Here is a 24827-nt window from a genome sequence, read left to right as displayed (position 1 = left end):
GGAAACTTGGAGACATACATGGGAACAGCAGGTGTACAGGAAAAATCAAATCTGTAGTTCTACTGCTCTTTCCTGCCATACAACTTATCTTTACTCTGTCCAAGCAAGCTTCTTGTATCTACCAATACTGATTTGTATGTATAACATGGTTGGTGTTATTCTTTGTACAAGGTCTTAATGCATACTGTCATACTTTTTTTTTTTTTTTTTTTTTTAACTACAATTTTTTACATAATGTATTTTTACTATTGCATCTTTTTATTTCTATTCTATGTATATATATTTCATTTGTTCATTCTGATAGCTTCTTTTCCTTTTTTGGGGCTTTCCCCACAGGTCTCTGCTGAAAAGGGGCCACGAGTCCAGTCAGACTAACCCGACAAACAACTGTAAAATAAATATACTCTCAAGGAAGCATAACTGTGAGCACCCTTCTGGATTTTCATCATGGCGAATAAGGTAAGAAGCATAGACTAACAGTCACACAACAGGAAAGAGTCATTCTTTAAAAGCCAACCCTCACTAGAGATACCATTTCTCTTGCAAAAACTACCAAAGCTCAGCCAGACACAAGAAAGCATGTGAAGAAAGCTTAAAGTGCCTTATGCAAACACTCATGCTCAAATCATGTTATCATTAAACTAAACTAGTGTGATTAAATGAAGGACAGACACTTTACAAAATTACAAGTGAAAAAATAACCAGTGATTTCATAAAACACTTAATACACAATGCACAGAGATATCAGGACAACAATCTCATCAAAAGTAAACCATAATGGCCAACACAAAAAGCATAGTACAATTACATGCAAAATATAAATCGGACATATCACATACAGTCAAATATCAGTAGACATAGTTGAACTTTCTTCCACTTCTAGAAGCTTCACTACACAAGAGCAGGTTCTTACCTGAGAAAATTGTCTTCAGATCCAGGGGTCAAATGTGTTACTGCAGGAACATTATCAGAGAAAACATCAACCAAAAGATTTCCAGTACTGGATGGAGCAGAGCCTGCAACAGCTACTGCCTTCAGGCCTAGTAGATCAGCAGATGGAGAAGGAGTGGACTGAAATTGGAAAAAAAAAATCAATTAAACGTCTTATACACTTGGATAAACACTTATTCCCACACTAGTGCTTTGATTGTATCTAAAGCACTAATTCCCAAATTAGTTTTTCACCAGTAAGTTATTGTCTTCAATCTTAGTATGCTCATTTTATATCACCTACTCTATACCTTTCACAGCAAAACAAATCAGGATCTGTAGCATAGAAGCATACAGCAATAACTGCAACTCAGATGACCAGAGATCAGATCGCAGCTCTATTATCGGAGGAGCCATGGAGGTAGTATGAAAGAACAACATTTTGGAAGCTAGTCTAGTCGGGAAGGGACATCTGTCTGCAATTAGGTACTACCCAGTGATAATGAGTATGCTACATTCACAAGACAAACGGCAGTTAAGGATTTTACTTTACTGTCTGATGTGTGTGGTGATAAGCATGATGAGAGCACTTTCACCTTGTTAGGGCATTTAAAAAAAATTTCATGTTCACGACAGTGCTCCACTCTGCATTTCTCATTCTCTTTCTAACCTGTCTTTGGCCAAGGTGGTACCCACTCCCATGTGTATAATGTTGAGGGTACAAAGGTTAAGAGTAATGGAAGCAGAACACAATGAGCTGGAAGGTATTCAACAGGGGACAAAAGAAAAAAATGGTTATCAAAAAAACTTCAAAAGCTATGTTATACTTTTCTACAAATGACAAACTGGCATGGCAGAGTCTGTTGTCCAAGTAATGCAAAAAGCTATTAAGATCAGATTCAGAACCAAGCACCAACTGCTGTCTCAAACATTTACACACAAATAAACAGCAGGTGCAAGTGAACACCAACATGAAACATTCTTTCCTTGCCTTCTACATTTCTGTCATAATGCCTCAGAGTAAAATATAATACAGCTGGCAGTCTATTTGGAAGGGTTTGTTTGACAACTGAAAGCCCTACCATCTCTGACAAAAGACAAAAATATCTGTACTTTTGTTTAAAATACAAATAGTTTTTTCACACAGAACAGAAGTTGAAGGTTCCATCCAGGATATAAATGGATTGCTTTCCTAGTTTCTGCACTCACAAAGAGAACAGGAAAATGAATGGACCACTTTAAGGATGACTCAAGACACCTCTTTTTGGAAGATAAGTGGACTGGATGTAAGGGAACCTGAAACTTGAGGAAAAAAAGAAACAGTTATGGTTCCTTACAGAAAAGGGTCTGAAGCTCAGTAGTGTAGCTTAGTGAGGTGAGAGGGACAACAGCCCCAGGTTCAAAGTGTTGGGGGGGGGGGGGGGGGCACGATCAGCCCATCCAAATTGCTCATTAATGCAATTCTTGATTTTAAAAGCTAGTATTGCATTTACGGTCAAACCTGAACGTTATAATGCTCCATGTGTGGTCTACACTGTAACAAGCAGTTTGCTACAGTTTAAAAGTTACTCATTTAAAAACTAAAACCTGAACTCTGTAGCACTCCATGCAGGCAGGGTATAGTTTAAAAAGATTTTTAGTATTAAAAAAAAAGTGTGCTGAAGCACTATGTGCAGCAGAAATAAACAGAGCAACTGTTTGCTTTTGCTACAGTTTAGAAGAAATAATATTTTATTTTCTCTTCATGTGAAGAGATAAGGGGGTAGAACAGTGGTTCATAGTATTGGCCCAGGGCACTACCTGAACCAGCTATGCTTTTGCTGAAGCTGCAAGATCCTGCAGGCACAGCCACCAGGCCTTGGAAATATTTTCTAATGGACAAGCTTCAAAGCTGACCAACAAGTATGGTAGAAGAAAAAAAAAAACAGACAACCATGGCAATAATGAAGTTTACATCTGGAGGAAGAGAGAAGTCCTCCAAAGGGAGGTGGAGATGTACTGCCCTTTTAAGGGTCTAACAGATGCTGGACTACATTCCTGCTTTTCTTAATGGCAAAAACACGTGACACATGCAAAAATGAATATGTAACAAAGCTCCAAACTATACAAGTGTATGACAGAGTAGAAACTAGTACAAGCTGATTAAATTGTGTGGTACAAAATACCTTCTCTCCAAGTGGAGAGCATCTACTTGGCAAAGTATGTCTGCCAGGTGGAAAGTTTCTTGGTGGCTTCAATCATCTCTGAATCCTCAGATGGAAGGCCTAACAGATCACAGGCTCTACAGCAGAAGCAAGACCTGGAGATAGAACAGCTGTCACAACTTTAAAGAACTTTGACTTGACAAGTGAGACTTCCTGAGAGAAGTCGACTCTTTCTCCCAGGATATGGAGAAGCACCTCTGCTATGTGAGATGACGAGTTTATTGATACAGTGTCAGTAGTGTCCTTGTGAGGGAGGGGACTTATTTACTCTTCCTCTTACCCAGGTGCTTACCTCCAGCTGCATGTTTTAAGGTCATTCTTTGTTAACAATACTCAGTATTCAGATGTTTTCTGTAACACTGCCAATGCCTGATGAGGTAAATTCCTTCTTTATTTACATACTGGATGGTGAAGAAAAAGTACAGTTTTATACCTACCATAAATGTAGATGTCCGATAGATATGCAACTGCAGTCATAATATATGGGTTGTCCTGCCTCAGGCAGCCCTCGGTCGGCCGGATTCCAAAGTCTGGGTCCAACGTCGGCTGATGTCGCATTTCTCTCCGACGTCAGAGCGGCTGGAGTACATAAGCATCAGCCGACGCCATTTTCTTCAGTGTTTCTTGCCCCAGATGCCAGGTGCCCTCCAAGGAAGGCTGTAATCAAATTGGAAGGAAAAAACAGGATTCCAAACAAATAAGTAAGCAATAAACAGATACACCATAACAGATATCCCCAGCTAAGAGGAACAGGGATAGGAGTGGACCCAAGGCATAGAGGGGTATGGAGGGAGGGAAAATCCGACTGCAGTTGCATATCTATCGGACATCTACATTTATGGTAGGTACAAAACTGTACTATGTCCTTCAAGAATGCAACTGCAGTCATAACATATGGGTAGAATACCATAGCTTAGCTGGGGGAGGAGGAATGCTCTAGGAAAGAGATGGTGTGGCAATCAAACCCTGCAGGACTGCCGAAGCAAAGCCTGCTCTGGATCTGGAGTATAGAGGGAGATTGTAGTGTTTGGAGAATGTATGCACGGAGCTCCATGTAGCAGCTTCTAGAATGTCCTTTGTAGGCACCCCTCTTAAGAATGCTGCAGAGGTGGCTGTAGCTCTGGTGGAGTGTGGTCTGACATTGGCTGGAACACTCTTCCCATGGAAGGAATAACAAAATCTGATGCAATGTCCAATCCATTTTGAAATAGTCTGTTTTGAAATTGCTTTTCCCTGTACTCCAGGGGGCGTAAGCTACAAAAAGTTGATCAGACTTCCTACTGGTCTTGGTTCTGTCCAGGTAGTAGCTAAGTTGTCTGTGAATGTCCAAGGTATGTAACAGTCTTTCCCCTTTGTTTTCAGGATTGGGGAAGAAAGCAGGCAGATGAATAGTTTGATTTAAAGAAACCCTAGATACCACCTTTGGCATAAAAGTAGGGTTGGTTCTTAAGGAGACCCTGTCTCGGTGAAAGATTATGAACGGTGGTATTGCCATTAGGGCCTGTAGTTCCAAAACCCTTCTTGCTGAGGTAATTGCCAACAGGAAAGCTGTCTTCCATGAGAGGAATTGTAAGTCCACTGAAGCTGCTGGCTCAAAAGGAGGTAGAGTCAGTTTTTCTAGGACAAAGTTGAGGTCCCAAGCTGGCACTGGAGCCTTTCTTGGTGGCTTAATGTTCTCGATTCCCCTAAGGAATTGCCTTAGCAAAGGATGTGAAAACACAGGTGGATCAGTGTTATATCTAGCTGAAATAGCTGAAGCATGTATCTTTATGGAAGAATATGAGAGTCCATTCTGAAGCATATCTGCCAAATATTCCAGGATGAGTGGGATGTTCAATAGTGATGCATCATGACCCTTGCTGGTATTCCAAATGCTGAATCTCTTCCATTTTGTCAAGTAAACCTTTCTGGTGGATGGTCTTCGAGCTTCTGTTAATATCCGCTGAACTTCCTTGGAGAGAGATAGATTGAGGTTATTCATGGGATCTCCCAGGCTGTCAGCTGCAGTGTCTGAAGGTTTGGATGCACTGTTTTGAAGTTGTGCTGAGTCAAAAGTAGGGGCCATTGGGGAAGGGCCCACTTCTTGTTGTGACATATGCTCCGTAGTAGTGGGTACCAGTGTTGTCTTGGCCAGTCTGGAGCTATTAGGATCCCCTTGGGTCTCTCTGCTTTGATCTTTAGTAATACAGTGGTCATCAGTGGCAGAGGTGGGAATGCATAGATTTTTAGGAAGTTCCAGTTGAATGAAAGAGCATCTATTTTCCAAGCTTGTGGATGATATGTCCTTGAACAGAATTTTTGTAGATGATGGTTGAGGTGAGAGGCAAATAGGTCTACTTCTGGCCTGCCCCATGTCGAGGTGAGTTGTGTGAAGATCTTTGGGTGTAACCTCCACTCGTGAGGATCTATGAAATTCCTGCTTAGGCTGTCCGCCAGCACATTGTCTTTGCCTGGAACAAACTGGGATTGTAACTGTATGTTCAGGCTCAGTGATTTTTCCCAAAGATTCGTTGTCAGTCTGCAAAGGGGGTAGGAATGGGTGCCCCCTTGCTTGTTTATATACCACATCACAGTGGTGTTGTCTGTCCGTATCAGTAAATGGCCTTGTTGAAGTTGTTGTCGAAAGGCCTCGATGGCATGCATTACTGCCAGCATTTCCTTTTGGTTTATATGCAGATGTGTTTCCTTTGGAGACCATTGTCCTTGTATACATCTGCCTTCCATGTGCGCCCCCCATCCAATGTCTGAGGCGTCTGTGGTCATGGTCTGTGTTATCTGAGGCTTTTTGAATGACATACCTGTGTTTGCCTGGCTTACCGAGGCCCACTATAGGAATTCCTTTTGTAGGCATGGAATGAGCGGAATGGTTGTCTCTAAGTTGTTGTTGTGCTGTGACCATAGGCTTTTTAAGTACCACTGAAGCTTTCTCATGTGTAGTCTTGCTAATGGAACCAGGAGAATGCAGGATGCCATGTAACCCAGGGCCTGTAGGAATCTCCTTGCAGTCATCTGGGTGAGTTTTGCCAAACCCTTGAAATAATGAGTTAACTTCTCTTGCTTGTCTTCTGTCAGGTAAGCCATTTGAGAGGCTGTGTCTAGATTGGCTCCTAAGAAGGTTATTTGCTGGGATGGTTGAAGTCTTGACTTTTGAAAGTTGACTGTGTATCCCAGAGCCTGAAGTAATTGTATGACATAGTTCAAGTTTTTTGTCAACATTAGTTTGTCGTCCGCTTGTATAAGGCAGTCGTCCAGGTACGGGTAAATCTGGATCCCCTGGAGCCTGCAATGGGCAATTACTGAAGCCAGGCATTTTGTGAATACTCTGGGCGCAGTAGATAATCCAAATGGCAATGCTGAGAATTGATAATGCTCTGGCCCTGCAAGAAATCTGAGGTATCTTCTGCAGCTGTGTCTGATAGGGACATGCAGGTATGCCTCCTTGAGGTCCAGAGTAATCAGCCAAGACCCCTTGCCCAGCATGGGAAGGAGTTGCTGTAGAGTCAGCATTTTGAACTTTGGTACTATGAGAAAAGTGGTTAATGCGGACAAATCCAGTATTGGTCTCCATTGAGTTTCTTTTCTTGGAACAAGGAACAGTCTTGAGTAAAACCCCTGGCCTTGTTCTTGTTGTGGTACTCTTTCTATTGCTTTTATCTGAGCAAGCAGAGAAATTTGCTTGATAGCCTCTGCCCTCTGGTTTTGTGGTAGGTTTGGCATGCCCTGTTTTCTTGGTAAGGTATGAAAATGGAACCTGTAACCTTGGTCTATAATGTCCAAAATCCATTTGCCTTTTGTCAATCTGTGCCAATTGTCTGAAAACAGAGATAATTTTCCGCCCAAGGGTGCTTCTATTTGCTCCTTGGTTGGCGGACGTAGAGGAAAGTCATTGAGATTGTGTCTGAGGGGCGGTTGAGACCCCTGTGTCACTTCTTTGGTTTGCTGGCTGCCATTGTCGTCCCCTGTAAGGCCCTCTGTATTGTCCTCTTCCTCGGCCACGCCTGTTTTTACCCCTTTGAAATTTTTCAGGATTAGGAAAGGACCAGTTTTTTGAAGGCCAATTCCTGCTGAATCTGGGGGGGGGCTGAACCTGGAGGAAATCTTTGACCGTCTGAACTGATTTTGCTTTCTCCTCGATGGACTTTAACACATCTTTAGCATTAGTACCAAAAAGCTTGTTCTTTTCCAAGGGTGCATCCAGAAGTTTTGCCTTAACATGATCTGGTAGAGGTTGTTCTTTTAACCATGCATGTCTGCGAATGACTGCCCCTGTCATAGCTGCCCTACATGAAGCTTCCAATGCATCATATCCACACTGCAGAAAGTGATTGCTGACTTGTTGAGAATTATGTACAGCTTCCTGCAAAGACTTCCTGTCTAAAGGGTCAGGAGAGGCCAGTGTTTTCTGTAAGTCATCTAACAGGTAATCCTGATATTGTAACATATGAAAAAGGCAATTCAAAGCTCTCCTAGATAAAGTGGTGGAGGTGTAAACCTTTCTCCCCATCTCTCTAATGACCTAGCTTCCCTGTTGGAAGGCAAGGGATTTTTAGAGGTGGAAGCTGAAACACCTTTAGGTCCCTGAGAAATAGTTTCTAAATCAACAGTATGGGCCCTGAATAAATGGGAATGTGTTTCTGGGACCCTGTAATATCTGTCTGGCTTGGCTGGAGCAGGAGGAAGAGAATCAGGGGTAACACTGGAGTCAGAATATAGATCATCCAAAACATCAAGCACAGGAGGAATAGCTAAGGGCCTGTGCTGGGGCTTTTTAAGGAAGGTTCGAAGGCGCTTTCTGGAATCAGAATATTCCTGGCCTTGCCACTTGAAATGTTCCCTCATGATATGCAGAACTTCCTCAAAAGAAATATCCTCAGGAGGGGAGGCCGAGGGGATGGAATCCTCTGCATCAAAGTCCTCATAGGCCTGAAAGAGCTCTTCCTGGCCCTCGGAGTGGACAGAGTCCTCAGAATCTTCATCTGAGGGGATAGATTCAGAGGGTTCAACCCGGGGCCTCTTATCAGGAGGAGGCTGGGATCCTCTCTCAGGATGGGCCTGTGAACCTCTAATCATGGAAATTAAGTCTGCGGCCATAGACATGATTTGTGTCTCAGGAGTAGTTTGAGGTAAGGCTTTTGCTGTAAGGTGCTTAGTCTTGCTGGCTGCCTTAGCCCGAGTGTAGGCCTTAATAGACATGGCCATAGGAGGCCTAGCAGCTCCACGTGCAGGAGTGACCTTATCTACAGCAATGGTCTCAGACATTTCCTCGGTTTCAGTATCCGGAGGAAAATCTATAACGGGCGTCGGAGTGGTATCTGTTATCGGAGTCGTCGGTATTGCGGTGTCTTCGGTTCGGAGCGGTGGAAAAACCGTCTCAGGGGGAACCGGAGCACTCGCGGTATGTTTTGGCATGGAGTCGGAGGTAGACGCGGGCCGAGGATGTCGGTCCCGGTCTTTTCGTTTCTTGGGAGTTTGCGATGTCGGAAGTTCCGACGGCATGGTGTAAGCAAATTTTTCGCCGAAAAAGTCTTCAGCGAACTCCGCCCGGCGCCTGAGAGTGCGCTTATTGAAGCGAGCACAGGCGACACAGGCCGAGACGTCGTGGTCTGGGCCAAGGCAAGGAAGACAGTAAGAGTGGAAATCCTTATGAGGTATTTGTTTACCAGAAGACAGACAATTATTAACTTTTTCAGTAATTTCTGACATTGGCTGAGGCAAGAAAAGGTCCCCAACGGGGTACTTAGCTTTTTTGATGACTTCGGATTCGAAGAATACAGGAGCTGACCGACCGGCACTTGCGAACTACTTCTGCTTCGGGCACCGCGCGGCAAGAAAGACTGAAGAAAATGGCGTCAGCTGATGCTTATGTACTCCAGCCACTCTGACGTCGGAGAGAAATGCGACATCAGCCGACGTCGGACCCAGACTTTGGAATCCGGCCGACCGAGGGCTGCCTGAGGCAGGACAACCCATATGTTATGACTGCAGTTGCATTCTTGAAGGACATCCTTGTTTAACGGATTCCAATGTCTCCCCCTTTTTTCATTTTTTTAAAAATATTTTATGGGACAGGGACCCAGCAAACCGTTGGTATCCAAAAGCTGCCCCTTGGCATCATCTTGCACTGGCTGAATCCTAAAGTTAAGGATGATTACTCATTCCAAGTCCTCTAGCTGCATGTCTGCTGCATGCATGTACAGCATCACAGCCACTATTAATGGCAAGCTTCACCACCTTAGAGAAAACCATCACTCTAAAAGGCCTCCTCTGTTGTGTCACCTGTCACATTCTCTTTCTAGCTGAGGATATTCCCTTAACAAATTTAACACAAAGGTCTAGAAATTCAAAACTGTAAAGCTTACATTAACAGCAGTGTAAATTTGCTGCCAGTGATCCAGAACCCCACTTTTCTTATTACAGTTTATGGTACTTGGGAGCAAGGTCCAGTTTTAATTCTCTAGATGTATGTAGGAAAACTACTGTTGGATTTTCTACAGGATTCTAGTACAGGTACTTAAATAGGAGTCTGGTACTCTGCTGAACCTACTGGGTTTTCTTGCGTACTGGTGGCTGAAAGCCTGGCTTCCTGGACACCTTTAAACATGCACTCAAAAGCATGGAAAGCTAGGGAAAGTACAGTTTTGTACCTGCTATAAATGTAGATGTTCGAGTGTCTTCACTGCTGCATTCATTACACTTGGGTTATCCTGCAGTCAGGCGGTCCCGCAGTCGGCCAGAGTTCCAAAGTCCTGGTCCAACGTTGGTTGCTGTCGCTTCTTCCCTGACGTCAGTGCGCCAGGGGTATACAAGATGCAGCCGACGCCATTTTCTTCAGTTTTTCTTGCCCCAGATGTCAGGTGCCCCCAAAAAGATAGGCAATACATATTGCTTACAAAACATGCATAAGGTAAAAACATAACCTTTAGCAGCCAGCAAATACACCACATAAAAAGTATAGTGTAAAAAGATATAGATAAGCCCCAGCTAATGAAGAGGGGAAGGCGGGTGGGTAACCAGGACTGCAGCAGTGAAGACACTCTAACATCTACATTTATGGTAGGTACAAAACTGTACTATGTTCATCGTGTTTCACTGCTGCAGTCATTACACTTGGGAAGAATCCCAAAGCTGAGTCAGGGTGGCTGGTTCTAGAGAGGATTTGGTGTGGCTATGAGGCCCTGCAGCACTGCAGTGGCAAAGCCAGCTCTGGATCTGGAGTAAAGAGGCAAGTGGTAATGTTTGGTAAAGGTGTGCACTGAACTCCAAGTTGCAGCTTCCAAAATGTCCCTGGTAGGTACTCCTCTAAGATAGGCAGTAGAAGTTGTAGTTGCCCTGGTGGAATGTGGTCTAATGTTAGATTGTACAGGCTTCCCATGCTGTGTGTAGCAGAACCGGATACAGTGTCCTATCCACTTTGAAATGGTCTGCTTTGAAATAGCCTTTCCCTGTGATCTTGCAGCATAGGATGCAAACAATTGCTCAGTTTTCCTGAAAGCTTTTGTTTTGTCCAAGTAGAAGCATAACTGTCTATATATGTCCAAGGAATGTAGAATCCTCTCCCCTTTGTTCTGGGGGTTTGGATAAAATGTTGGCAAGTGAATAGTTTGATTGAGAGCCACACTGGATACTACCTCAGGCATAAATGAAGGGTTTGTTCTTAAGAAAACCCTGTCTTGGTGAAAAATGATGAAGGGCTCCACTGCCATTAGTGCCTGTAGTTGTGAGACTCTTCGTACTGAGGTTATTGCCAGTAGCAGGGCAGTTTTCCATGATATACATTTTATTTCTGCTGTATTGGTTGGCTCAAAAGAAGGTAAAGTGAGTTTTTCCAAGACAAAATTGAGGTCCCAAGTAGGTGTTGGTGCTCTCTGGGGTGTCTCATGTTTTTTGCCCCTCTGAGGTACTGCTTTAGCAATGAATGAGAGAAAATAGGAGGATCTGTGTTGTAATGAGCCGAGATGGCTAAGCGTGGATCTTAATGGATGAGAAGGATAGTCCTTTGTCCAGCATCTCAGTTAAGCATTGTAGAATCTGAGGTATGTTAGGGACAATAGGGTCAAGGCTTTGAGCCTGGTTCCAGGCACAGAATCTCTTCCACTTTTCTGAATAAGATTTCCTGGTGCTAGGCCTTCTGGCCTCCAAAATGACATCCATAACAGCTTTTGAGAGAGGTGTTGCCAGTTTGGCTAATGAATTTGCCATGCAGCCATGGATAAGATTTTGAGCTGACTGTGTAGGATCAGATTGTTTTGTTGAGTCAGGAGGTGTGGAATTTGAGGCAAAATCCAAGGTGGGCCTTGAGCTAAGTTCTTTAAGATTGGGTACCAATGTTGGCATGGCCAGTCTGGAGCAATCAGAATCATCTGTGGTTTTTCTTGTCTGGCTTTTAGGAGAACCTACGAAAGGAGAGGCAGAGGAGGGAAGGCATAAACGTGTAGGCTTTTCCAGCTGAATGAAAGAGCATCCACATTCCATACTTCTGCATGATAAGTCCATGAGCAGAATTTTTGCAGTTGGCAGTTCAGTGGGGTGGCAAAGAGATCTATGTCCGGGCACCCCCATTTTTGCATTATCATGCTGAAAACTTGTGGATTTAATTTCCACTCGTGACGATCCATGATGTTTCTGCTTAGGTCGTTTGCCAGAGTATTTTTCTTTCCTGGCAGGAATTCTGCTTGCAGATGTACTTGATAAGTTAGAGCTGTGTTCCACAAGGTCATGGCTTGTCTGCATAGGGGGTAAGAATGAGTGCCCCCTTGCTTATGTACCACATTACTGTGGTGTTGTCTGTCTTTAATAATAACTGTCCTGGATGCAGAAGGTCCTTGAAAGCTGTTAGGGCATTTTGTACAGCCAACATCTCTTTTTGATTGATGTGTAGATGCATTTGGTCTGTGGTCCATTTGCCCTGAATTCATTTTCCTGCCATGTGTGCTCCCCATGTGTAATCCAAAGCATCTGTTGTAAAAGTCTGCCTGGCTGTGGGTAGTGTGAAAGCCTGACCCTTGTTGAGGTGACATGCCTGTGCCCACCATCGAAACTCCTGTTGCAGGCAGGGAATTAGTGGTATTACCGTTTCCAAGCTGTGAGTGTTGATTCCAAACACTTTTTAGGTAGCATTGTAATTTCCTCATATGCAGTCTGGCATATGGAATTAGAAGTATGCAGGATGCCATGAAGCCCAAGGCCTGCAGAATTTTCCTTGCAGGGAGTTGGGACTTTGATGCCATCAAATGAAAACACTGAGTCAGTTGTCCTTGTTTGTCTGGCGTGAGACCATCTGGGCCGTTGTATTTAAGCTGGCACCCAGGAATATTATCTCTTGTGAGGGCACTAGTTTTGACTTCTTTTCGTTTACTGTGTACCCTAGGCAACTTAATAACTGTTTTATAAATGCCAGATGCTTTAGAAGAATGTCCTTGCTCTCTGCTTGAATCAGGCAGTCGTCCAGGTATGGATAAATTTGAATTCCTTTTTGTCTGCAAAATGCAATTACTGGTGCCAGGCACTTTGTGAAGACCCTGGGTGCAGTAGATAAGCCAAAGGGCAGTGCAGAGAATTGGTAGTGCATTGAACCAGCTATGAATCTGAGGTATCTTCTGCAATTCTGTCTGATAGGGACATGTAGGTATGCCTCTTTGAGGTCCAAAGTAACAAGCCAAGTTTTCTTGCCCAACATGGGAAGGAGCTGCTGTAGTGTCAACATTTTGAATTTCAGAACATCCAGGTAAGTATTTAGAGTGGAAAGGTCTAGAATGGGTCTCCAGGCTTTGTCCTTTCTGAGGACCAGGAAGAGTCTTGAGTAAAAACCTTGTCCTTGTTCCTGCTGTGGTACTTTTTGAATAGCTCTCACATCCATGAGGGCTGTAATTTGTTTTTGTGCCTCTGCCCATTGATTTTGTGGCAGGTCTGGCATTCCTTTTAGCCTTGGTAAAGTGTGAAAGTGGAACCTGTAACCTTGAGACACAATATTCAGCACCCATTTGTCCTGGGTGATTGTTTGCCAGTTTTGTGAAAAAGTGCTAGTTTCCCCCCTAAGGGAGCTGCCAACAGAGTAGTTTGGCATTGGAAGGGGAAAGTCATTGAGATGGTTTCCTGTAAGGTTGTGACTTGTCCTCACCTCCTTTGGGTGTTGAAGCACCCCACTGTCGTGGTCTGTAAGATCCTTGGGGTTGAGATCTGCCTCTTGGGCGTCTGTATCTGCTTCTTTGTGGCCTGTCTGACACTGGAAAAGACCAATTTTTTGTAGGCCAATTTCTGCTAAATCTTGGTGGCTGTACCTGTAAGAAATCCTCCACTATTTGCATAGATTTTGCCTTATCCTCCATTTTCTTTAATACCTCCTCTGCTTTAACACCAAATAAAATATCTTGCTGTAAAGAAGCATCTAATAATTTCGCCTTAACATGATCTTGTAAGGTTTGTTGCTTTAACCAAGTATGCCTTCAAATCACAGATCCTGTAACTACTGCTCTACAAGAAGCTTCTAATGAATCAAAACCACATTGCAAAGTATGTTTACCTACTTGTTCAACTGCATGCAATAAATCCTGCATTTCCTTAAAATCAGGTTGTTCTGCACTTGTACTCATTTTCTGTTTTAACTGAGACAGTAAATATTGTTGATATTTAAGCATATGAAACTGGCAGTTTAAAGCTCTTACTGCTAATGTTGCTGAGGTGTAAACTTTCTTCCCCCATCTGTCTAATGATCTGGAATCCCTGCCAGAGGGAACCGGATTTTTAGCTGTGGATGCCTTTACCCCTTTGGGACCCTGGGAAACAGTTTCTGGGTCAGTTGCAGGATTTCTATAAAGAAATTTGTGTGAGTCAGGGACTCTGTAGTACCTGTCTGGCTTGACTGGAGCAGGGGGTAATGAATCCGGATTTAAACTGGATTCAGAGAACACATCGTCCACAATATCCAACACTGGCGGAATAGCAAGGGGCCTGTGCTGAGGCAAAAAAAGAAAATCTCTGAGCCTTTTTTTGGACTCTGAGTAATCCTGGCCCTCCCAGTGGAAATGCTCCCTTATGGTCTGTAAAGTTTCCCCAAAAGAATAATCCTCAGGAGGAGAGGCTGAAGGGATAGATTCTTCAGCATCAGAGTCCTCATAGGGGGGTAAGGAATATCCCTGGTCTGAAGAGGAGTCAGAATATATAGAAATCTAGTCAGAGGAATCATAGTCTGTATCCTGCCTAGGCCTTTTATCAGGAGGGGGATGGGTACCCCTGATCAGAGTAATTAAGTCTTCGGCCATTTTGAGCATCTGCTTTTTAGGCATGGAGTCCTGTCCAGGTGAATGCTGTACTTGCTTTTTTGTCTTTAATGTTGCTTTAGACTTGGCTGTAGATGCAATGGTAAGCTGTAAAGGTCTGAAAACACCCTCAGAAGCCGAAGCCTGCTCAGCGGCTCCGGACCCATCTGAAGGGTTAGTCTCCATAGGCCCAACACCTTGAGTATCCAGAGGCCTAGGCAACTCCACGTGGGAGTCGGTCGCGGTCTGTGGCTTTGAGGTAACAGGTGTCAGGGGCTGCGAAAGCGTCTCATTGAGATCTGGCAAACCGGCGACCGACCTAGAAGAGGTTTCGTCAGTTTTGGGCCTCGGATGCCTGTCCTTATCCTTATCTTTGCGTTTTTTGTGAATTCCAGTCTTCGGTTGCTCTGACGGCATGGTATAATTAAACCTTCGGCCAAAATAATGGCGTGCAAAATCAAACCGACATTTAATAGTGTGTTTGTTAAATCTAGCACAAAACCGACAACTAGTGACGTTGTGATCTGGGCCTAGGCATGGAATACAGTAAGAATGAAAATCCTTATGAGGTATTTGCTTCCCACAAGAAATACAATTAACTTTTACTGACATTGGTCTGAGTCAAGAAAAACTTTCCCCAACAGGGTACTTAGCTTTATTGAAATTTGAATTGAAATTTCAGGAATCGGCTGACTGGCACTTTCGAACTGCTTTTGCTTCAGGCACCGCGCGGCAAGAAAGACTGAAGAAAATGGCGTCAGCTGCATCTTATATACCCCTTACGCACTGACGTCAGGGAAGAAGTGACAGCATCCAACACAGGACCAAGACTTTGAAACTCTGGCCGACTGCAGGACCACCTGACGGCAGGATAACCCAAGTGTAATGACTGCAGCAGTGAAACACGATGAACATCAGCCATCAGTCTAGGTTCTTCTGTGCCTAGGTGGCCCAAGTAGCTTCAGTATAACTAAGGTCTTCTTTAAGAACCCAACCTCTCTTAAAAAAATCATTACATTAATAAACATTTCTCTGAATTAGATGTACTCCAAGGGAGCTTGAGGATACAGTATCCGCTTCACCAGTACCATAACCAAGTGGTGAGTATAGATAACCATTTGAAAGAGTCCCAAAATACGGGGAGTGAATTGCTGAAAGAATGGACTTACATGCAAGTCCAAGATGCAATTTTTCACAATATTCCCTTTTCTCTGAGGAATGGAGATCTCAGAGTTGGTATACACAAGTGTGGGGGTGTGAGGGGCTAGCCCTCCCCTGCATAAAGTTTAAAGGAGAAAAGCAGTTCTTGAAAGTCGCTCTTCTATTTTTTTTTTTTTAAAGCTTCTCAGCACTCTACTTTCCAAGTGACATTTCAATAGGAATCAACAGGATATCTTGGATAAGAAAGGATTCAAAGATGAAGTGTTAGATGGTCTGCAAATGAACTGTGTTCTAGTTAGTCACATATTCTTCTTCAAACCACCTACAGTCAAAACTCTGCAGAAACAGGGCAGGTGTCAATGAAGACACATCTACCTTGAGATGCTAATCCATAATTGAAGAGGTCTATTCCCTTTGGCTAGAAGTTCTTTACCCTAGAACAACAGCGTACTTAGAAAAAGAGCTAGCAAGCAGTATGTAACTTGGTCCCTTCTGTCTGTCATTTAAAGGGCCAGACAGGAAAACAGTTACACAGGACCACTGGTAAACTAAGCACTTCACTAGACCCAATGTCTCTCAGTGGTACTGCTGGACTGATTAAGCCATGTACTCTCTCTACCTACCTACCTCCTCTAGGTACTATAAATTTGACTTCCCCATTTTCGTTAGTTTTTTTTCTTTTTCTGTGCATGTGCGTCTCTACTCTTACAGCTACTAGCAAATAGTTCCCAGTAGAAGCCCAAAGGCTGCCTTAAGATTTCAGGCCAGGAGCAGCAATTACTGCAGATGACACTGACACACACACACACACACACACACACACACACACACACACACACACACACACACACACACACGTGAAATAAGCACTGCAAGTGGTGGTCATTTAGCAGAATTTGTCTTCCATAGTGAAATTCTTTGAAATATTTTTCTTAAGGTGTCATAGATGACAGAATAACCAATTTACAAAATTCAGAACTGCTCTAACCCAAAATTTCAAGAAGGCATTTAAAAGTAAGAAAATGCTTCCAAAACTGGGTATGCATAATTCTCTGTAAATTGCCTGGAAGGAGGGATGGTCAAAAAAGAAATGGTGGATGGTGCAGGTGCACAGAACCAAAATCATGGGATAGGGGTCCCAAAGACTCCTGCACCAGAAGACTAGATATGGCCACCCACAGTTAAGGCTTTCTTCTGACTTGTTCAGTGTTGCGTTATCTAAAAGGGGAAAAGTACCTTGCTATCTTGGATATAGACCTCTCTATGAAACACAGGTTTCTGCATAGCATATTACAAAGTATAATGCTGACATCAACAGGTAAGCAATGAGGGGTATATCTTGTAGCATGAGAAATTTAAATGTGAAAGTTTCTCTGCCTTAGGTTTTTAAGGCATGTCTGCATTCCTTTCTTATTTTTAACTTATGTCCACTGCTTACTGAGACGCCATACCAAAGAAATGTGAAAAACCAACTGTTAAAAATCAGATGAACCAAACCACGGAGTACTCCACAAACTACTGGAACACCAAATTCACAGTGCTTAGATCTTAAATGTTGAACCAGGCAGCAAACCAAGCAACAAAGACGAGGCAGCTAATAATCCAAAACTGAGTTTTATTATTAAAGCGCTTTTCGTTTGCTACTATTTGCAAACTTCTTCAGAAGAACTTCTGAAGAAGTTTGCAAATAGTAGCAAACGAAAAGCGCTTTAATAATAAAACTCAGTTTTGGATTATCCACTGCTTACTGAAATTACATGCATTAACAATTAGAAATGAATAACTTTCCATCAACTATTTGCAAATTAGGTGTTCCACTAAAATGAGCTGTAACTTCCCTATGAATACACTATGGAAAGAAAATTGCAGAAGCTAGAAAGTTACTTAACTGTTAATGAGAATGGAGAGAAAACCGTTTATATGGAAATGTTTGCATCCAGATGCCATAAAATATGTTTCTAGCAGTTTGATGCGCTTCAGAAAGTCACAATCTTTGGTGTACTTTGGCAGATACAAAAGGAAATGGTTGAGTGTTTTGGATTAACGTAACAGAATTGCAGATCTAACTAGGGATTAAGAAAACTGGTTTAATAACAGAAATGCTCTTTTGAAATGGCCAGCTGGCACTAGTACTAATGCCAATTTTATGTTTGTTTTACATCAGTAAAAAATGAACTTGTTCTCTTGTTTAAACCTGGAACTCTCAGCAGACAGATGAAGCTCAGACTGTAATCCCTCTGACCAGTGTTCAATCAGTGTTATGAATGCTGGAAGAAGTGGGCAGGGAGAATGAGTGGCAGTTACTAACCCACCCATTGTTTGAGGAGGGAGACAGCTCTCGGTCCTCTGCTTGGCAACTAGCAGGGTAAACAGAGTTACACCTGTGGAGTTCACTCCTAGTAAACCTGCACTGCTGAACTGTGTTGAGGCAAATAACAAGCCTGGGGATGATGTGTGCATGGAGGCATGCATGCATTCCCCAAGGAGACACAACTACTGTGGAGCTCTGCAGACCTGCCAATGGAAATAGGTACTCCAAGGAGGGTAGGGGAAGTCTGCCTCTAACTAGCTCACTCCCTACTACTGAAGAGTACATACTAGCTAACAAATTATCTTTGGCACTCACCCTTAGAAAGGGGATGGGGCCAACCTCCACCTTAAACAGGGAACTGGTAAGCTCTGGAGGAGAAAAATGGGTTATTTGATTCTCACTCTGCCTTGAGTTTTAGTGTCAGAGACAATCAGGAGGAGGAGGAATGAATGGGCCAAACTAGGCACTGGTAAGTAGACAAAAAATGGAACTCTCCTCATATCACTAACACTAAGAGCAAGACATGCCTGCCTTGCACAGAACAATGAACCGATGGCTACTCCTCCTTATTTTAAGTAGCATGGGTACATACAGAGCCATTCAACATTGTGCTAACCCCTGAAGCAAGAGTTAGAGTCAAAATGCTACCCTTTTTCTTACACCCTAAGTAATCTAGCTCAATACTGCTATAGTTAAATTTAGCATTAAAACAATGAAGTAAGTATTTCTCTTTGTCAGTTAATGAAAGTGATGAAGTTATTTAACACAACCTTTTTCTTCTATTTGTCCTTCAAGGTTCTATTCTGAAATGAATGAATGATTATGATGAAATAAGCAGTTGCTTATGTTGTGATAGCAATAAGAAGCCAGTGGAGTTTTTAGTAGTATTAAATGGGATAAAAGGGCAAGCTAGAAGCCCATTTAATATTAAAGATTCTACTGGGATTCCACCTACGTCCCTGCTGGACAGTGGCATAGAGTGCAGACTTGTTGGAACATGGGCTAAATTCTTGACCAGGCTTGTAAGGGCCTCAGGGCCAATAGCCTAGTAACTTCCTATGATGCTATAAGAATTTTCACCTCTACAAGAACACAAACTGTGCTTCCCAATTTCTTTAAGCAACTTTGAATAGCAAAATGGCACTAATAAATTAGTGCTGACAGCACCATCTTGAGTCTTAATCACAATTCTGGAATTTCATAATGATGAAATTTGGAATTACAACCTAGTCTGACCTTGGAAGCCTCTCAGTAAAGTGATTTCTTTTGTTATGCATATTATTCCAATCAAGGAAACGCCCCAGTTCAGTTACACGTTTCCTTCATTTACAACAAGCCACTCAATTTTACACAAAGACAGGGATAAAGGGAGGAAGCACATATATATAATAAAGCAGCAGTAGCTTCCAATGACTTTCAACTTAAGGCAGAAACTAACTATTTGCAAACATTAAAGACGGAATAATCAGAGATGATGGTTAATACTCCCTGGCAAATACTGGAGGTGCTTATGGTTTACCATGACGATTTATGTACCTCTGAAGCATGCCTTGAAAATAAACTGCAGAACACAGGCTTATTTATAGTGGATCCTACTACCAAAAGTAACACATCATCACTGGGTGTTAGTATGACCAATAAGGGGAGGGGAAATCAGAAGCTGCTAAAGGAGCGACAGAGACAAGTCACTGGATAGGACTGTATTCCCACAGATGTATGGAAACTTGGAGAGGAGAGGTCGGTAGCTAGGTGGGACAGATTAATTAATCTAGTATTACTGCACAAGGTTCCACCACAGTCATGAAGCCTAGCCATCATCAGTATACTAAACTAAGGAAATGGTTGTGTTCTGCACTTCTGTTATTGCCCAATATTGGAGCAGAACTGTGATTATAAGGGGTTCACATCTACTTTAGCATAAAGAATAGCTAATATTCCAATTCTCACCCATATGGATCAGTGTGAAACTGCAAGTGGGAGCATCAAACATTTGATATTTTAATGATGATTATACAAATTAAAGACGCTGTGAGGGCATAATCTTTATGTTTTCGAGTTTGGACATCGAAGAAAACATGGATAGATGTATTTTCCTTGATGGAAAAAATGCAATTTCCAGTCTAATTAGTTGGATTACCATGCAATACCTACATTGGGGGAAATGGAATAAAAACAGTGGCAATGTTATCCAATGAGAACGAGTTACAGAGGATTCTAGACAAGGTTGTAGCACCTGGTCTCCTCTTATTTCACTTGTAGCTCCAACTGCCTGCATCACATACAAGGCAGTCTACAGAGACAGAGAGAATGCAATGGGAAGGGGAAGAAAAATAAATATTGTTTGCCTGCAATGTAATTTTACTATCGATGAACCTGTAAAATATGTTCTTTGGTGGGTGTTTCAGTGATTAAATATATCTGGCACTTCAGCCTGCAACAAACTTAGGGGAAAAAACTAAAGCACTAGCAGTGTATTATCTAAAGGAAGACGTAATTTGTGAAACAAGTAAGTTCAAATACTTGGGGTTAAAGCTGATAACTCAACATCATGGATCTGTCCAAGGTGTTTATCAGAACAGTGTTAATAAAAAATAGAATGTTTGTTTACATAATGGAAGACTTTGCATTTAAAGACAGACTGCAGAGTCTAGGCTTTTCATGAGTTTATTTTACTCTCAGTACTTTATGAATACAAGTGCTCCCCCACCCAGCTGACCATATGGCTTTTTGGAAAAAGTAAGGAAACTGTCTTCTAAATTTGTCTGGGATAAGAAGAAACCTCGAAGGGTCTGGAGAAAATAAGTCTTGCCAAAGGATGGGGAGATCTGAGAGCTCCTGACTATAAAAATTACTTGAAAGCTGTTCTTCGCTTGTATTAAAGACATATTTCCAAGTTAGGCAGAAAAAAGGAAATATGACCGTAGGAATCTAGTAGAAATTGTTTGTATATATTTAGATTGTGGTATGAACCGGTCCCAGAAGGGATGAGCTGGATTTACTATGAATTGTATTTTAGCATGAGCAAAAGACATTTTAGGGAACCACTCAATACAGAGTGGCGAAGGAGCTTATCCAGTTACAAAAAATAGAACATGAAAAAAGCTAATAAATGCTGGCAATGGCAATATGAGCATGCCAACATTTAAAGTTGGGATCAGTTGATGGAACAAGAAAAGCATTCAGGTTGGGAACAAGCATGGATTCATTTTGGTTGTCAGGGAAATGCAAGTGTCTGTATAACTTACTGGTAACCATGTAGAAGGGCAGGAGAAGACATGTCCTGGAAGACAGACCCCCCCCCCCCCCAAAAAAAAAAAAAGGTTGGATGGTTAATATAGGCAAATAGGGATGATTTCTGTTAAACCAGCAAGCAGTATTTATAAAGTTTAGAGTAACACCAAAATGTGATTGCTAAATGATGCAAGACACAGTTGGAAAGACAGCATGCAACTATTAGCAATGGATCAACAATGGGTCTAGTATGATGCCAAAACATGCTTTGAAATCAGATGGGTTTTATATATTTGTTTGGCAGTATCTTCACCAGTACTTTTTTGTATACCAGTAAAGGCTAGTAAAATGCTTTTGAATGCGGGCAGTGCATGCTAGCATTGTGGGAGTGCACAGTGGTTTCCTGTGTTTTTAAGGCTATGCAGGATCGAGCTAATCCAAAGTGGATTTACAAGTACTTTCAAGGGCAATAAATGAAGCCCAGAGATCTACGACTGCAGATGCTTCTGCTGGGATTTGAACAGCAAGAGCAAATTTCAAAACATTTTCATACAGCAGTGTATCAAATAGTTCTGGTAGCAAAAACAGCCATTACAAGGAAATGGAAACAATTTTCTGAGCTCAAAAATATAGGAGGTGAAATAAATATTGGAAGACTTAAATAAAAAGGAGAAAACTATAGGGAGGAAGCCTAATCAAAGATGCTAAAAAGCTGTGGCTACTGCTGCTTCAGTATACAGAAGTCACGAAATAAGGAGTGTGACAAAAGTTACTGACAATGCTACATATCTGTAGGTAATGTTAACAAAGGAGGCTCAGGGAGAAAACTGATGGGGCTGAGCAGAAAGCAGTGAAAGTACCAGAGGAATGTATAACACAAGGGTAAACTATTTTTGTCTGAGATTATACAGGCTACTGTCAAACTACAAGGGACTTGGGGCATACCCATTACAGCATCTGTATACAGTGATGGTACAACTGTTTTGTACATTACTGTTATTGTAAAATGGTCTGTCTATAAATAGTGCAGTTGTGAGAGGTCCTTGTAGAAATCTGTTAGTCCTTAACAGAATATAATAAACTTTCTGGCAAAGTGTTACATTATGCTGAAAAAACATCTTTCATGTACAGAATATCTAAGCAACTCACTTCTTGGGTCACATGTGTCATTCCATTATTTGGCCAAATCATACTCCTAGTCATGCTTTCTCCATAAATCTGTGCAACTTATTTAACTGGTTTGAGAGAGTCCCTATAATTACCTCAGATGTTTCTGTCCCTCTTAAGTTCACCTTACAGGAGGGCATTTGCAGTAAGCACTGGATGATGGCTCACTGCATACAAAAAATAAATAAATAAGTAATCATCACTAGATAATGTCAGTTTTTTTTTTTTTTTTTTTTTTTAATCATTCAGCAAGTAATTTCTGTTAGGCAGTTCCCGGCATACAAGTGCCCAAATAATTAAAAAGATAACCATAAGAATCTCAAGTCAAATCTGTTCATTGACAAACACAGCAAAACAATTAATTTAGACCATGGATGCTTCTTTGCACAAAAAAATAAATAAAAAACTGTCCGAGTATTTGTAGTAAAGTAATACTTGCTGCTTACAAAAATCATGTTCACACATACATACATACATCAAGCACACTGCTTCAAATAATGCAATAAACAAATGGGTACAAGGTGGTGGGAAAATCACAGCTATGGTTCTGTCTTTAATTTGTCTGTACTCCACAAAGTTAAATAACGTACATAAACGTTTTGGTGCCATCTTTCAATCATATCTTTAAGACCTCCACATGAAATTCTAGCTTGATTCTGGGCACACATGGTATGCTCTTTATTAACATCCAGAATATGTCATCGTGTCACTTGACCTCAGATTCTCTCTAAAAATGCCCTGAATCTCTGGTATATAAAGACATCTGACAAACTTCCTGTGCCAAATGTTTATCTTCTGCTTTACCTAATTTCTTTCAAAATACCCACAACCTGAGATGACAGGTCTCACTGAGGACACGGTGTCTTTGCGCATTTCTGGCAGCTAGCAAAGTCATAATTCTAAGGTTGGACATTTTTTTTTCTGTTTTTGTAACGAGTCATAATTCCAACCTAGCACTATCATAGATTCAGATTTCTTTACAATTTCATTAAGTGTCCCGACAGTTTAAGTGCTCCATACACATCCTAAGATATTGTGAGTTTAAGATAACATTCCTACCTTTGTCTGAAAGCTTAAAATTATTCATTTTTTTGAAATACTACCCAACTTGCTTTATCTAAATTGTACTTAATTTTCTTATTATTTATACATTCCTTGGAGGCACTACCTCATGGCTGACAGGCAGTATAAGAATACTTAATTCATGAAGTCTGTGAGGTTCTATGCTTGCCTAAATGAGTTCTGTAGCTAGGCCTGGGTATGATGCATCTGAGACCTGGGCAAGCTGGTTGCAGGCTTCGTCTTTGGCAGCTTGGACCTAAACTTTCGCGTGTTATCAGTCAGGGCAGGTTCAGGCCCCAGGTGGATTGCCATGACCCAAATCTTCTCTCCCAGGATCTCCCTACAAAAGCAGTCGCAGGGTATGCTGCTCTCCCCCCTTGGTCAACAGGATCTGGGTCATCAGTAGTTATCTGCTTAATGGCTTTGGACCTATCCAACACCTGGGCGTGCTTGGCCTAAGCAAATGACAATGGCACTTATGACATGGCAACCTCTGATAAGAAGTTTTGCCATAGGCCTCAGCAGAGTGTTTGGTCACTGAAGGGGGCTGCAAAGGTGCCTAAATGCCTTTGACAATTTTGAGCCTGGCAGAGTCATCAGAAATAAACACAATGTCATCTGGCTCTCATATAACTTCTCTTTCCTTTTACATGGGACTCAAATAAGGCACCAGAGGACTCCATATTGTGCAGAGGTCAAAAACAGATTACCCACAATTACCTCCGTACCATCATGCACCCACTTCAAAACTTTACTAAAAGCGCACCTAAAAACATGCTGGCTATGCCCTTGCAACTCCCACTCTAATATCATCCACCCCACCCAACCACTACCTTTCTCTCCACTCCACTAACTACCTTGATTATAGCAAGCTCAGATGCTCATAAGCCTAGTACTTATTATACAGCAGGAACTTCTCATTGTAACATTTGTTAATGTCTGTTATGTACTTCACAGATAAAGATTCTAGTTGTCTACTGATGTACTATGTTCTTCATCTGTAAATATGTTGTAAGTAATTGCTATGTTAAATTGTTAATCGCTATGTAATCCAATGTAACTACTGTCTGTTTATTTTACTGTGGAGCTTTTCTCCCCGGGCCTCCGCTGAAAATGGACCTACGTCCAGTCGGACACTCCCAGTCAACAAATTTAAATAAATAAAATAAATAAATAAATAAATAAACAGATACTATGCTGCTCTATTTTTGAAGCAACTTGGCTTATACGTGCACTAGGGACAGTTATATTATACAGTGCTCCAGATGCAAGCAGAACAGACAGACCCTTGTAAGTCCTGCTGAGGTTTTGCTTTCCACACTCTAAGCACACATTAGATTTAATAGAAATCTAACAATGCTTAGAGTAAAGATTCAGGAAAAAAGAAAAAGATCCCTCAGTGGGGTAACAGCTTTGATACTTTACCTATGTCTTTGGATCGACAGAAGTGCTTACTGAAACTTTAGACTCAAAAAAAAAAAAAAAAAAAAAAAAAAAAAAAAAAAC

At 41.9% G+C, this 24827-nt stretch overlaps 1 protein-coding gene across 5 annotated transcripts in view; it reads right to left on the bottom strand.

Moving 5' to 3' along the window:
- Positions 1-24827, bottom strand: part of LOC122811506 (AP-2 complex subunit alpha-2) — a 2640839-nt gene that overhangs the window by 1088529 nt on the left and 1527483 nt on the right. For all 5 annotated transcript variants that reach the window (XM_044083382.1, XM_044083385.1, XM_044083386.1 and 2 more), the window contains exon 15: positions 914-1071. In XM_044083382.1, the coding sequence (XP_043939317.1) occupies positions 914-1071 (158 nt within the window). The remainder of the gene's footprint in view (positions 1-913; positions 1072-24827) is intronic.

Source organism: Protopterus annectens, chromosome 9.part0 (genome assembly GCF_019279795.1).
Source record: "Protopterus annectens isolate FY-2018-M chromosome 9.part0, PAN1.0, whole genome shotgun sequence".
Lineage (NCBI taxonomy): Eukaryota > Metazoa > Chordata > Ceratodontiformes > Protopteridae > Protopterus > Protopterus annectens.
The sequence above is the reverse complement of the archived record's forward strand: the minus strand, read 5'-3'. Positions and strand labels throughout refer to the sequence as shown.